This window comes from Chelonia mydas, chromosome 7, assembly GCF_015237465.2.
Source record: "Chelonia mydas isolate rCheMyd1 chromosome 7, rCheMyd1.pri.v2, whole genome shotgun sequence".
Classification (NCBI taxonomy): Eukaryota; Metazoa; Chordata; order Testudines; family Cheloniidae; genus Chelonia; species Chelonia mydas.
The window spans coordinates 80,351,178-80,366,674 of NC_057853.1; the positions used below are offsets into that span (position 1 = coordinate 80,351,178).

The following is a 15,497-nucleotide window of genomic DNA, read 5'->3' on the forward strand; positions in this document are numbered from 1 at the left end:
CTTGGGGTGGGGGTGGCATGCGGAGTCCCCTGGCTGCTTGTACGCGTAGGAGCCAGAGGGGGGCATGTGCCTCTGCTTCTGGAATCCATGCGGAGCGAGGCAAGACCCCGACCCCACTCCCCAGCTGGAGTGCCAGAGCGGGGGAAGCCCCAGACCCTACTTCCTGGTGGGAGCTGGAGGGCATGATGTGGCCCCTGGGCCATAGTTTGCCCACCTCTGTACTGGGGGTTACCTCTATTTTGTTACATTAGTTATTAATTACTAGGGGTTAATTTGTTTTATTACATTCATTATTTATTAGCTGTTTTATGAGGAATTTGAAATAAACTTAATTTAAATCTGTCGGGGGTGAAAAAGGGGGGTTCCCAGACTTTCTAGCATCACAGAATAGTGGTTTTCAGCTCTGATTTCTGAGACTCATGCCATGGCACTTGCTAAGTCTGCAGAGAAATAAAGATAGTTGATTTTAGTGCTGATACTAGCATTTGAGATGTGGGAGATAGTGGTACATCAGCTAATCTCTGACATTGACATTGATGAGTGCTGGTATTGCAGTAAATCCCTTAGTCGTAAATATCATCCTAGGACGATTCCAATCTGCATGGGATTGATTTTAATAATTGATTCAATCAGATCCATTACTGCATGACTAGAAAGTAGTATGGCATTATACTTTTTGGGGGGAACTGAGAAGCTTTTACCTGCCACCTGTGTTCAGGAGTGTTTTTCTCCTGCACTATTAGATGACCTCACTAACAGCTAAACCTGAGCATGGAGAATTTTCCTGCATTACTGTTGGTGTTAGTGATATCACCTGTTGCATGGGAAATGCAGAACTCTGATCTTGGCAGGTAAGAGAAATTATTTTCAGATGTTTTTGTTTTAGTATCTTAATATATCAGAGTGCTGGAGGAATACATACCCATACCCTCTACAAAGCAGCATCAATCTGAAATGTAATAATTTTTAAAGAATTTAGGTCCTATAGCTGCCCCGAGTCCTTATCCAGTTTGTGGTTGTCATAAATATAAAGAAAAGGGTAGCATAAAATCACTCCTTGGCAGCTGTACTGAATCGCTTTACCTGTAAGGGGTTAAGTAGCTCAAATCTCTTCTTTGGCACCTGACCAGAAGGACTAATGAGGAAAGAAGATACTTTCAAATGAGGGGCGGGGGAGAGAATTTGTTTGTGGCTCTCTTTGTTTGTTCTCTCTCTGGACGGAGGGAGAGAAGAACAGGTACAAGCATCTCCTGTTGTACCAAGCAGGTACAACATCTCCTGAAAACATACCTGGAATGATCCAGCTAAAATTACAGAAATTGTAACTAAGGCAAGGACCTGCATTAGGTTATCTTTTATTTTTGTTGTGAATTTTCCTATGCTACAAAGATAGTTTTATTCCTGTTTTTGTAACTGTGAAGCTGAGTCCAGAGGGGAGTCCTCTGTGTTTTAAATCTTTTTATTACCCTGTAAAGTTACCTTCCATCCTGATTTTGCAGGTATGATTTTTACTTTTTTCTTTAAAATAAAGCTTGTCTTTTAAGAACCTGATTGATTTTTGTGTGCTAAAGATAAAGGGTCTAGTTTGTACTCACATTGCTAAGGCAATTAGTTGGTATATTCTCAAGCCTCCCCAGGAAAGGGGGTGAAGGGGCTGGGGGGGATAGGGATTCCAAGTGACCCTCCCCTGAATTTCTGTGTAAATCCCTTGGTGGTGGCAGCAATACTGTCCAAGGACAAGGAAAGGAATTTGTGCCTTGGGGAAGTTTTTAACCTAAGCTGGTAGAATATAAGCTTGGGGGGGGTCTTTCATGTGGGTCCCCACATCTGTACCCAGAGTTCTGAGTGTGTGTGGGGGGAAACCCTGACAAGTGGTTTATAATCCTTTTCTGTTCCTGTGTGAAAGACAAAAAGAAAGCTGAAGCTACATCTATACTTAAAAACACTGAGGCAGCACAGCATTACAGCTGTGTCACTGTAGTGCTTCAGTGTAGATACTTATTACAGTGATGAGAGGGTCCTTCGGTCAATGTAGTAAATCTGTCCCCCTAAGAGGTGGTAGCTAGTTTGGTGGAAGAATTCTTCCATTGACCTAGTGCTGTCTGTGTGGGGACTTAGTTAAGTTGACTGTTGCTCAGCAGTGTGGATTTTTTCATACCCCTGAGCGATGTAGCTGGATCAGTGTAACTTTCTGGTGTAGACCAGCCCTGACTGGACATAGAATGCTGTCAAGTGTACAAAATAAAGAAACAATATTCTCTAAAATTTAGGTTATGTTAATTTTGGGTGTTTGTAATAGGTAAAGAAACTTTCAGGCAGATGTGTGGGTGTCCAAAAGTTATTTTTATTATTTTAAAACTTTTTTTAGTCACTTTTTAAAGTCATTTTTATTCTTTCAGAATTATTTTTGCCCTTCTTTTGAAGGGAGCATATATTGTGTATCTTTCTAGCAAAAAGCAGCTAAATGACATTGATATGGCACAATATCAATAGTGGCACAATAGTGTGAATAGCACTGCATTAGAGGTAGCTTTTGTGTTTTATTTTGGGACGTCAACAAAGTGTTGGTTAGGGCACTGGACTGGAAGGTGGGACAGGGTTATAGATCTAGCTCTGACATTGACGCTGTGGCAAGATACTTGTTGCTTCCATTTCCTAATCTGTAAAATGGGAATAATGCTTTCCTACCTTTTTGTAAAGCACTTTGGGCTATAAGTGTAAAAAGCACTGTATAAAAGCTAAGTATTGACATAATTTTTTGCCATGTAAACTAAAATATTTCAGCTTTTCAGTATCCTTTCTATAGCCTGGTACCTTCTATACACTGTCGTAATAATCTTGTTTTACAGGATTGCCAGTCGCTGCATGGTGACATTCCTCAGAAACAAAGGGAGATAACTTTGAAAGGTTTTAGAAATGGTGTGTTTAAAGTTCTGGTTGCAACTAACGTAGCTTCCCGTGGTTTAGATATCCCTGAAGTTGACCTGGTTGTACAAAGTTCACCACCGAAGGTATGAGATGGGTATGGTGTGTGTCTTTTGTAATATATACAGTAGTCCTCCATTTGTTTTCATGTGATAAAGCAGCATTGAATTGTGGTATTCACCACACACACAGTTGTTTTTGTTGTCAGGAAGCTTATAGTAACCAGAGGTAGTCTCCTGATCGGAATACGACTTATGATGCATCAGTTGTACAGTCTGTGGTACCTTTAGGGGTGTTTCTTTTTAAAATGCCTTCTGATGAGCTCTGGCAAGGCTCTAGCTCTGCTTGATGTATTAATTAATTGCCAAGATGACTAAAATCCTGCTCTCCAAAGCAGTGTATAGTGGTAAATTTGAAAAGAATTTGGAGAGGCAGTAGAATGGAATGGCTAGAAAGAGCAATGTAATTGGGTGGGAAGAAGAGCCCAGTGGACAGAGAGAGAACTCTAAATGAAGTTAGGGGAATACAGACAAGACCTAGGTTTATTCAACTTAGCTGGGGACATGCTGACTTCTCATCCTGTACACTGGGGTAAGTGTGATATGTGTGGTATTTATCTATATGTGGAGGTGCGCAAGAGCAAATTGAAACCTTTGCTTGAATTCCCTATGATGATAGAAGCATAGTGGCATGTAGTTGGCCCAGGCTTGTAACTTAAGCTCTGAGCAATATTTAACCTAGGTTTATGGGGATCTTTTTTACCTAGTTTGACTTTAAAATTTTATTTATTTATTTTTTATTTTTATTTTTCAGATACATTAGTGTTAGGGGATGTATTGTAATAAATTGTAATTGCTTCCATGGACCTTTGTGTATACACTAACTACAAAAGTAATAAAGGTATTTATCTTGAAGGATGTGGAGTCGTATATTCATCGTTCTGGGCGCACAGGCCGAGCTGGACGGACTGGGATGTGTATCTGTTTTTATCAGCGAAAGGAAGAAAGTCAGCTAAGACACGTGGAACAAAAAGCAGTACAGTATCTCTTTAGTCATTGTACACTTTATGTATGTAGTGTGTTAGGATAGCTCATAAAATCCTGCAATCCATACGCTATTTGATGATCAGATTGTTATGAAGCATACTGTGAGCACTACTCTCTAACTGAAGTATAGCTGGTTTCCCTTTTTTTTCCTCTTACTGGGTAATCGCTTTGTCCCTGCATGTGTAATTGGTATATGTTGTTCCACATGGTATCTTTCTCTTGGATGATAAACATTTAAATGTTATGCTTTAGTTTCAAGTTTCACAAGACTCTGAGCACTTAGTTTGTCCACATTGCAAAAAACTTGTGTTCTTAATTCAGGTTATCTGGCCTGAATTAGCTAACTTGAGTTTAAATTGCAGTGAAAACACAGCAACTTGGCTTTTAATTGAGGTAGCAGCTTGGGCTCAAGACAATATGAGAGCATGGGGTTGAACACAAGCTGCCAACCCAAGTTAAATGCCAACCTGTTGTGTCTTCACTGAAATTTAAACCCAGGTTTGGCTAACCTGAGTTAGCTTATATAAGTTAAGAACTGACTTTTTTTTTCTTCAGTGCAAACATATCTAACTGAGTTAAGAGTGAAACTCCTTGACATAAAGGCTGTGTAATAGCATATACTTCATTAAAGTAAATTTTAAGTTTGATTTATTTTAATTTACAGTTTGGTTTAGAACTGTTCATGAGGAATCTTTTCATGAGGATTTCAAAATAGACAAAGCGAGTAGTTAGAGATGAAATAAGTGATTTTTGTTATCAAAATCAGTCATTATTGACTGGTAAAGAAGTTTATATTTGTGTGCCAGTGCAAGAAACAGTTGGCATTGCTTTTAGTTCTTGCTTACTGGCAATGTGAGGTGACTACCTTCCTTAAACAGCTAACAGATCCTGTGATATGTAGCTAAGACTGAAACTTTTTTTAAATAAAGCTAGAATATGGTGGTAATTATTCTATTTGCCCTTTTAAAAATAAAAACCCAGCTCTTGAATGCCATTTTTCCTTTAACCGTGTTTAAATAAAGAGAACATTTGATCACCCTAATAGTGATGGACTTGAGAGTTTTTGTATCAGTGCCACTTGATGAAATTATGTTCAAGAGAGGGTACCTGCTCAGTTTAGATTTAACAGAAACACACATTTTCAAAAGCTTCCAGTGGAAAAAGTTTCCTTTTCAAGAAACGTAATTTCCCATAGTCACCTTAACCAAACATTGCAGCATCCTTGAAAATGAGTGAAATAGATTAAACTGATTGGAAAAAAGGTGAAATAGACTAGCCAATTTTCATGGGTAAGCTGAGTGAAATGGGAGAAAAAAGCTGTTGAAATATTTTTCACTAAAATACTCATTTTGACAATCTAAATTGTTACTAGTACAGTAGGACATCCTGTCTCTGTAAATATGAATTTTAACCCAACAGTGTCCCCTTAATGAGGTTCTAAGCATGTTTAGTCCAAGGAATTCACATAGGAAACTTAAGGGCAGGCTAACCTCCGTGTCAGTGCTTTATAGGAAATGTGCACAATATATAGTTTTTTCCGCTTTCGGCAAAGGAAATTTAAGGATAAATGCTTACTGAACTGAATACCAGCATTAGCTGAATATAATACAGTTCTGAACAGTCCGTAAACTTCCTACTCTTCCATTTTCTCTTAATTGCAGGGAATTACATTTAAGCGTGTAGGTGTTCCTACTGCAACAGATATAATTAAGGCTTCCAGCAAAGATGCCATCAGGTATGTTCAGTGACCCTTGAGCTTGTCATCACATCATTCTCATTTATAATAATTCTTTGGATTGTCTCTTGCCATACATTTGTCTCCGATGACCATGAAATAAATTGTTCATGGATATCATTGGTTAAGTTTGAGTCTCTTGCAGTTTCTCGTCTATCCCATAGCTCCCAGATTCCACTGTCTAAATTTGCCTTTTGCCAAGTAACGTTTTTGCTTTTAAATACTTAGGTGTTTGGATTCTGTTCCTCAAACTGCCATTGACTATTTCAAAGAGTCAGCTCAGTGGCTAATAGAGGAAAAGGGGGCAGTTGAAGCTCTGGCTGCAGCACTAGCCCATATTTCTGGGGCTACTTCCATTGAACAGCGTTCCTTGCTCAACTCAGATGTGGTAAGAATATTTAGTTTTTTTTTTTTTTTTTGAAATCTTGGATTTCAGATATCTGAATGTGGTAACTATCTGACCCAATTACAATCCCTTTTCTAATCTTTTATTATGGAAAATATTTTAGTGAAAACTCTGAATCTAGAGATCTTAGATCTTCTGGATTATTGTCATTGTCCTGGTTTTGAACTTGGTTATAGCATTGAAATGTCAGTGGTGGTGTTCCTCCTAGCCATGGATAAAGATCAGGTGTCTGCTGGCTTATTAGATATTTTAATTGAGGTGTAGACTTGATTGCAGACACAGGGCTGCTATGAGGTGGCTTCATTCTTTCTTCATAGATCCCAGCATAGTTTTCTGTAACTTCTGCTGCAGAGGTCCCGTCTTACTACCTTCCTGTTTGTTGGAGTTAAAGGGTCATGGAAGGGGGCCTGGATGTAACTTTCTCGCTCTGTCATCTAACCCAGGGGGTGCAGTTAGTGGGTTTTTTTTTAATATAGTAGTGATTAGGGCCTGGATGAAAGTGAATCTCAATGGAGAGAAAACTGAGGTAATCAGAGGTTGGGGGAAGTAACCAGGGGTTATGGTGCAGATTATATTGACCCCCTCTGAGTGACTGGGAAATAAAACAAGTTCACTATGAGGGTCGTCTTACACTTCCAGCTGCTATTACATGAGCTATTACAGTAGCAGTGGCTGGGACCATCTGGGTCTAATCGGGAGGTTGATGCTTTTACTTGGATGCACATCTTACTACTGATGAGACTGCAGCACTATGCTTTATAGGGCTACACCTTAAACAACTCAAACTAAGGCTGTCTATACTACAGACTTCTGCTGGTATAGCTGTGTTGGTCAGGGGTGTGAATGGGTGTGATCCCTAACTGACATAGCTGTGCCAGCAGAAGTCCCTAGTGTAAATGCAGCTATACTTGCAAAGCAGGACTTTTACCAGGAAAGCTATGGTACAGAACACAAGTTTGCCAGTATAGCTGTGTCTACATTAGGAGTGCTTTATTGGTATAGCAGTCAAATAAAATGCTGCTAGTATAAACCTAGCCTTAAACTGGGGTAAAACATAGCCACACACTTAAGTGGCTAGCTTGCTGTGAGCACATAGTTCTAATGCTCTGGAATCTGCATTGGCTGACTCTTAGTTTCCAGTTGGAATTTCAGATATTGGTTGTGACCATAAAGCCCTAAATAGCTTGTCTGCCTACTTGGGAACCATCTCTCTGTCTATGCAGTACTACCACAATTGCCATCACCTGATTGAGCTATCCTGGCATTTGAGTCAGCTCCTAGTCAGCTGCTGACTGTCCCTTGACTTGGGAGTTCACATCCCTCTTTGGCCCAAAATAGCACACACTACTTTTGGGACATGCTGCAAAACTCACTTGAGTGGACATTTGAGGCTTGCTTGATTCAAGTGTGGAATTATTTGGGGAAATTAAGGCTTTGTGAGAAGGGGATGTTTAGTGGGGTTGTATTGACTCTGTTAAGGCGTGGATCGTCTTCTGCTATTTTAATTGGACTGTGTATTTAATTCTGTTAGGGGCTCCTTGAGAGTTGCTGACTGAGGTTTATTTTTATTTCAATATAAAATATACAAAAGATATTACTATTGCAGGTTTTTTATGCATAATTTTTCACTTTCCTTGCATTCAGAATCCTCTCTGCATTGCTTCTGGCAATGCAAACTTTACAGAAGTGATAGTGAAGCTGGAAGTGTTACATATGTATTTATGTGCCAAAATGTCATTTCTATCCACTATCTGTTAATGTCTTAAAATGTACATATTTGCCATCTAATAACCTTTTATAAATTCTGACTGTGCAAATTCGTTAGATGTATGCTGATTAGTATTCAGGGAATGTTATTTCTTTTTACTGTGAGCATGTACTTTCTTTTATCCTTCAGGGATTTGTAACAATGACATTGCAATGCTCAGAAGAGATAGACAACATAAGCTATGCCTGGCGAGGGCTAAGAGAACAGCTGGGTGATGAAATTGATAGGAAAGTGAACAGAATGTGTTTTCTCAAGGGAAAAATGGTAAGATACAATCATCAATCTTTATAGTCTTGCTTACTATACTCTTAAGCTTGTAGATGTGTCGTCTTAAAAGGCAGGAGAAACTTATCACTTCTACAGTTCGAGGTCTGATTGTCAAGTTACCCTTTCTCTGGCTGAGGAGGGGCTGGACATAGTAATCTTTGAGCTAATGATGCAGCAGTTTATGGTCAGTGGGGTCACTACAATGGCACAAGATATTCTGTTGAACTGAAATGTTGAGGGAGGGGCTTAATTTAATTTTTAATGTAAATATCCAAACAGGTAAACCACTAAAAGTAGTGGACACTGGCATAGGTGCCAACTCCATGGGTGCTTCAGGGCTGGAGCACCCATGGAAAAAAATTAGCGGGTGCTTAGCATGCACCAGTAGCCAAGCTCTCCCCCTCCCTCCCCAGTGCCTCCTGCCCACTGGCGGCCCCGCTGATGAAGTCCTCCCTCCCAGCGCCTTCGGTATGCCATGGAGTAGCTATTCCACGGCATGCAGGAGGTGCAGGGAGGGAGGTGAAGGAGCAGGGATGGGGCGCGCTCAGGGGAAGAGGTGGGGTAGGGCAGGGCCTTGGGGGGAGTGATTGGGGCTTGGAGGAAGGGGTGGAGTGGGAGTGGGCTTGGGCAGACGGTGGGATCGAGAACCCCCCAGGCAGAGAGGAAGTTTGTGCCTATGGACACTGGCATTGTGCTTAGTGCTCATAGTAAATGTCAGACAGATGGCTTTTATTGAAGGGACACTGTCAATTTTGATATCACGCTTCTGTCAATCTTTTATTAAAAGTAACACCTAAAATTGAAAGATTAGAGGAACTTTTTTTTAATCTCTTCAGGTTTACTTTGTGTGCTTGACAACACTGAAGAGCAAGTAGGCATTTTTACCATTTCACCTTTATAAACAATTCGGGGACCTATGCTCTAGTTCTTTGTCTTTGTAAAGTGTGAATTTTTGTGATGTTGCCTTCACTGATTTTTTCTTTTTCTTTTAATACCATTGTTGGTCTGTGAATTGACTACAAGTTACGTTATGAACAATGTGGGGCAACATACACAAGCTTCCTTCTATAACTTGTGACCTACTGTATTAGGATCCTTTCTTCCCTGACTGAAATAAACATTTTCATGAAGTTTACATTCTACATTTGAATATTTAAATCCACAGTAAACTTATACATCTATCTGCTTAGATCAAACGTTCTTTGTCGAAAAGAATTGACAATCTGAGCCACACGAGACAGTGGACAACATTTTAGGAAAGAGAGAATAATTTTGGTGAGAAGTAAGAAAATATGTATGGAAAGAAGTGGCTCTGCAGGAAAGAGAAAATGTTACCTAGGGAAGAAGTGGTGAAGTACATGATGAAAAAGCAGGTGTGCTGAACTGCTTAATGCCTGTGAAATAGTTTGATATCTTGGATGAAAGGCACTATAGGTGTGTAAAATATTGTGCTGCTCTACGTGTCAGTTTTTTTCCAAAGGTAAAATTGCTTTGGCTCCCAAATATTAAACAAGTTAAACTTGACTTCAGAAAGTGAAAATTCACAGATCCCTTTCATTAAACTGTCTCTATTCCATAAAGGTTGTGTGCTTTAACAAATACTTCAGTGTTACCCGAAACTATGGATTACAAGGTCTCGATTTTCTGGAATCCATTTTAAACCTTTTTTTTTTTTTTTTTTTTTTTCAGGGGGTGTGTTTTGATATTCCTGCAGTGAATCTTAGACAAATACAGGTATTCTCTTAATTTCAGTAATTCTTAATTTATGGTACAGGTTTCCCAACATTTTCATAGTGTGGACCATCTTGTGGATCCCCTCTCCTCCCCATCACTGCTGGCAGACTGAACTCCATAGCCAGAACCAGTTCTCCCCATTACATCAAAAGCAATTCCCTGTCATAAATTCATTTTGCCCCAAATCAAAATGAATCTCCTCCACAAATGATTTCTAAATCCAGTTTTCCTTTTGTCAGAATCGGTTCTCATCACCTCAACTTATATTAATTTCCTTCCCACTTCTTCTACTTATTGCCCCACAGTGTTTTTCACAAACTAAAATGGAGTTCTCTCAGTCCTTCCAGATTATCTTCTTAATCAATTTTTCTGAATTGCAACTCAAGTTTTTCTTGCTCTTCTCCAAAAACGAATCCCTGACAATCCAATCTACTGTAATTATTGCTTCTTTGGGGGCCTGGTCTTCCATTTTTTTCAGGGTTCCCACTCCAGCCATTTCTTGCCCCATGCAGAGGTCCCCCAATCTTCCTACCTTCATTCAGGATTGCGCCCCCAGTGCTTTCTTACTCCCAACCCCAGCATTGACTCAGACTAGAGTCCTAAAGTGGGGGCAGATCCTGGTCCAGAGGTGGGTCTTGGAAGAGCCACCAACACCCCCATCTCCCTTTTTAGCTTCACTCCTGTTTCAGGAGAGAGAGGGATGCCACCTCTACTTTTGAGGCTGGTCTATAATACCTTACTGGCAGCTCCCACTTCATGTTGAGGCATCCATTCCTGGCTGGATCTGCACTCAAAGCAATAGAACTATCTCTCTGGTTTCTCTGGTGTCTGACTAGTAGTGGTCCAGAGTCCTCAAAATGGGAACCTCTGCTTTGCAGGACCCCAAGCGTTCCTTGATGGCATGTGCTTGTATTATTTATTTCATGTGTACATTTAAGTGGCTGTCTTTATGTACACTTTCATTTTTATAATTGAGACCTAGAGGTTCATGATTTTGTTTAACTCATAACTGTTTTCACAAAATCTGGAATCAGATGTTTCCTATGCTTCATATTTTATTTTTAATTCCAGTCCAAACTTTTTAGTTATTTTTAAATACTAGGTTGTATTTGCTACTAAGTAGTTTTTTCTTGCAGTTGCCCAATTTTATAAAACTGTAAAATGTACTGTATTTGCTTTCTTGCAAGTTTTGTCTGCATGTCAGGCTCTTACATGTATAAAGTTCAAATACATATTTAACTTTGTTTTTACCAGGGAAAATGGCAGGATTCAAAACACTGGCATCTGACTGTGGCAACTCAATTACCCGAGTTAGCAGAAACCCAGCGAGAAGGAGGCAGAGGCTTCTACGACTCCAGGAATGGGAGGCGAGGTGGCAGCTTTAATAGAAACAGATTCAGAAATAGAGGCCAGAAACGAAGTTTTGACTGAGCATTTGATCGCTAGCTCTAACAATAAAATTTGCAGAAATGAGACTAAAATATTTTTATCCACATTAAAAAAAGTCATGTTCGTTCTATGTTTGTGCCACTTGCAGAATCTGTCATTCAAAATTTGTTTTTCCAGTATTGCTAGGGATGGCTGTATACAGGACCAATTCAGAGAACAGCAGTTCAGTGTATACAAAATTATTCCTTATCTTCCACACAGCTACGTCTAAAGAATATTCATCAGACTCCTCCACAGAGCCTTGTTCCAGGATGCGTCTTTTGCAATCAGAAATCTGGCTTGGGTTTACTACACAGTATGTATCAAAATCTCCATTTGAATTGGTCTCCAGTGGTGACTGAAACCTGTCCATTTTCCAAAATAATTAAAATACTATTCCTACATGGTCATTTGTACATAGTGAAGTGATTGTTGGATGAATGGTGTATGTTGCTTCAGCTGGAGAGTGAGTGGGGTATAACCTTGATTCGGTTCCTGTACGCTGCACTATGATAGAATGCAATCATGTAACTAAATACTGTTTTTTTTTCCACAGGGCCCCTGCCTCATTCAGTATACAAAACCATTGCTCCACTGGACATGAATCAGGGCTATGTAGTGAGTGAAGCTGTTTGTAGGCCTCTTACCTCATTTATGGCAGAAGTCAAAATATACATAGGTTTCAGAGTAACAGCCGTGTTAGTCTGTATTTGCAAAAAGAAAAGGAGTACTTGTGGCACCTTAGAGACTAACCAATTTGAGCATAAGCTTTCGTGAGCTGTAAATTGGTTAGTCTCTAAGGTGCCACAAGTACTCCTTTTCTTTTTTTGAAAATATACATAGTAAATGAAGCAAGGGATTGCAGGAAAAGAGGATAGTCTCATGATTGAGGCAGTTGACTGCTGCACCGGTTAACTGTATTTTATTCTCTCTGCTGTAGAATACATCTATGATGGGCAGGTCATTTACATTTTCACAATTGGTCACTAATTATGTTCTTTGTGTTCTGGGTTTTGATGAGAGGCGTGGGGCCAGATTTGAAGAAGTGCTGAGAGCTCACAGCTGTAACTCAAGTCAATTAGTGTTGTAAAAGTGTTAAGAACGATGAAAAAATCAGGCCCTGCCATCTTAAGTTAGCCACCCAAACTTAGTGGGCACTTGATAATTTTGGCCGTATTCTCTACCTCAGTTTCCCATCTGTAAAATGGTGGTTAATACCCATCAACTGCTTTCACATATGTGAAGAACAAATTAATTGTTTGTGAAGCACTTTGATACTATGATATGAGCACTATAGAAATGCCCATGAAGAAAAGAAAAATTTTTGAGTTATTGCATATGCCTAGTTAACTGTAGGTGTGTATGTACCAGTGCATGGACAGTGGAGAACTTTTATCCCTAGTCATAGCCCTAAGGTAGCCTCCTCTGTGGTAGCCGCCTTGACCCTCATCTCATTTCCCTCCCGGCTAGTGAGTAGGGTTTTGAAAAGAATAGTTTCTGACCTGTCATCCTGACCATATTACCCTCTTCCTTAAATCTCTCTACTAGCTTCCACTTCTCTGTCACATCAAATACAAGTGTCTGGTCCATACCTTTTAAGGCCCTTTCTAACTCAGTCCAGCCCTTCTTTTCTACTTGCCATCTGCTCTGCCAATAATGCTCTTTTCCAGTGGTTACTTGTCTGCTTCTTCCAAATGACTTCCTTTTACTTGGAACACCCTTTCTGAACTTGTCAGTAAACCCCAGACCCTCTTCTTCAAATGCTTCTTCAAGATCCAGTTCTCTGGTGATACTTATGGGAAACTGCCAAATGCTAATGGCTAGGTAGATGAGTTTTGCCTGATGTTTACCTACCTTATATTTTGTGTATTTTTATAATAAAAAAAAGTAAATGGACCAACTTGGAACCATGTATCGGCACCTATAGTTGGCTTATATCAATGTACATTCTTGTTAGTTTTCCTCCCTCTCCGTCCCTTCTAATTGTTTGTTATAGCTATTTGTAGCTAGTCTGAGGCCTAGTCTACACTACTAGTTTGTCGAATTTAGCAGCATTAAATCGAATTAACCCTGCACCTGTCCACACAACAAAGCCATTTTTGTAGACATGAAGGGCTCTTAAAATCGATTTCTGTACTCCTCCCTGACAAGGGAATTAGTGCTGAAATTGACATCGCCGTTTCGAACTAGGGTTAGTGTGGACGCAATTCGATGGCATTGGCCTCTGGGATCTGTCCCACATTGCCTCATTTTGACTGCTCTGGACAGCACTTTGAACTTGGATGCACTGGCCAGGTGTACAGGAAAAGCCCCGGGAACTTTTGAATCTCATTTTCTGTTTGGCCAGGCGAGCTCATCAGCACAGGTAACCATGCAGTCCCAGAATCGAAAAAGAGCTCCAGCATGGACCGAACGGGAGGTACTGGATCTTATCGCTGTATGGGGAGAGGAATCCAAGCTATCAGAACTATGTTCCAAAAGACGAAATGCCAAAAGTTTTCAAAAAAATCTCCAAGGCCATGAGGGACAGAGGCTACAGCAGGGACGCAACACAGTGCCACTTGAAACTTAGGAGCTCAGATAAGCATACCAGAAAACCAAAGAATCAAACGGATGCTCTGACAGAGCCCCAGACATGCCACTTCTATGCTGAGCTGCATGCAATTCTAGGGGGGGCTGCCACCACTACCCCACCCCTGTCCATGGACTCCGATGATGGGGCACTCTCCACCATGCCTGAGGATTTTGTGGATGAGGGAGATGAGGAGGAGGACGAGCTTGAGGAGAGCACACAGCACACCATTCTCCCCAACAGCCAGGATCTTTTCATCACCCTGACTGAAATACCCTCCCAACCCAACGAAGCCTGAGAAGGGACCTCTGGTGAGTGTACCTTTTTAAATATAATACATGTTTTAAAAGCTAGTGTTTTTTAATGATTAAGTAGCCCTGAGGACTTGGGATGCATTTGTGGCCAGTACAGCTACTGGAAAAGTCTGTTAACGTGTCTGGGGATGGAGCGGAAATCCTCCAGGGATATCTCCATGAAGCTCTCCTGGCGGTACTCTGAAAGCCTTTGCAGAAGGTTTCTGGGGAGAGCAGCCTTATTCCGTCCTCCATGGTAGGACACTTTACCACGCCATGCTAGTAGCAAGTAATCTGGTATCATTGCATGACAAAGCCTGGCAGCATATGGTCCTGGTGTTTGCTGGCATTCAAGTAACATCCATTCTTTATCTCTCTGTTATCCTTAGAAGAGTGATATCATTCACGGTAACCTGGTTGAAATAGGGGAATTAATTAAGGGGACATTCAGATGTGGGTGTTCCTACTGGGCTATTTGCCTGTCGCTGAAAAGAAATCCTCCCCGCAGTTAGCCACATGGTGGGAGGGAGGGGCATTGGCACTGAGCTGTTCACGTTTGGCTAGCAGGGACCTTCCCTGATACCAGCACCCGGTGGGGGGAGGAGTAAAGCGATCATCCCAGAGAATTCGGTGGTGGGAGGGGGTTAGTTTGGTTTCTGCTGCTGCACGTTAACACGAAAACCACAGCACTAAATGGCCAACTCAACGTGCTTTGCTTGGTGTGGGAAAGGAGGGTGCTGTTACGAAGGTTGCAGAAGCCGAAAGACGATGGCTTACCATGGCTGCCTGCAAGCTGAATTCTGTTGCCTAGCACTGCGTGTGTGATCTCTAACACCAAAACCGCAGGCACTCAATATATAAGATGCAAAATGCCACCTTGTACCAATATCACATGTGCTATGTAATGTGAATAGTGTTGTTCACCGTGAAAGAGTATAGTCATTTGTTCTGTAAAATGTATCTTTTTAAATACTTCACTCCCTTTTTTCCTTCCCACAGCTGCAAATGTTTCAAGCCTCCCTCCTCCGTCCCAAAGGCTATCTCAGATAAGGCAGCGAAAAAAATGCACGCGCGATGAAATGTTCTCTGAGCTCATGCAGTCATCCGGCACTGACAGAGCTCAGCAGAATGTGTGGAGGGACACAGGAGCACAGTACAGGAAAGCGGCCAATGAACATGAGGACAGGAGGGATGATCGAGATGAGAGGTGGTGGCAGGGAGATCAGAGGAGGCAGGATGCAATACTGGGGTTACTGCGGGATTAAACGGACATGCTTCGGCGTCTGGTGGAGGTTCAGAAACGCCAGCAGGATCACAGACTGC

The 15,497-nt window shown here is 41.0% G+C and overlaps 1 protein-coding gene across 5 annotated transcripts in view; it reads left to right on the top strand.

Moving 5' to 3' along the window:
- The window catches only part of LOC102939271 (nucleolar RNA helicase 2), a 29,840-nt gene extending 18,121 nt beyond the window's left edge, over positions 1-11,719 (top strand). For 3 of the 5 annotated variants that reach the window (XM_037904220.2, XM_037904221.2, XM_037904222.2), the window contains 7 exons: positions 2,850-3,011; positions 3,841-3,960; positions 5,633-5,706; positions 5,935-6,094; positions 8,010-8,144; positions 9,837-9,881; positions 11,136-11,719. In XM_037904220.2, coding sequence (XP_037760148.1) covers positions 2,850-3,011; positions 3,841-3,960; positions 5,633-5,706; positions 5,935-6,094; positions 8,010-8,144; positions 9,837-9,881; positions 11,136-11,312 — 873 coding nt within the window. In that variant the 3' untranslated portion in view covers positions 11,313-11,719. Of the gene's footprint in view, positions 1-2,849; positions 3,012-3,840; positions 3,961-5,632; positions 5,707-5,934; positions 6,095-8,009; positions 8,145-8,983; positions 9,019-9,836; positions 9,882-11,135 lie in introns of all 5 variants that reach the window. The other 2 variants (XM_043551068.1, XM_043551067.1) reach the window with 2 other exon arrangements.
- Positions 11,720-15,497: the final 3,778 nt, after the last annotated feature.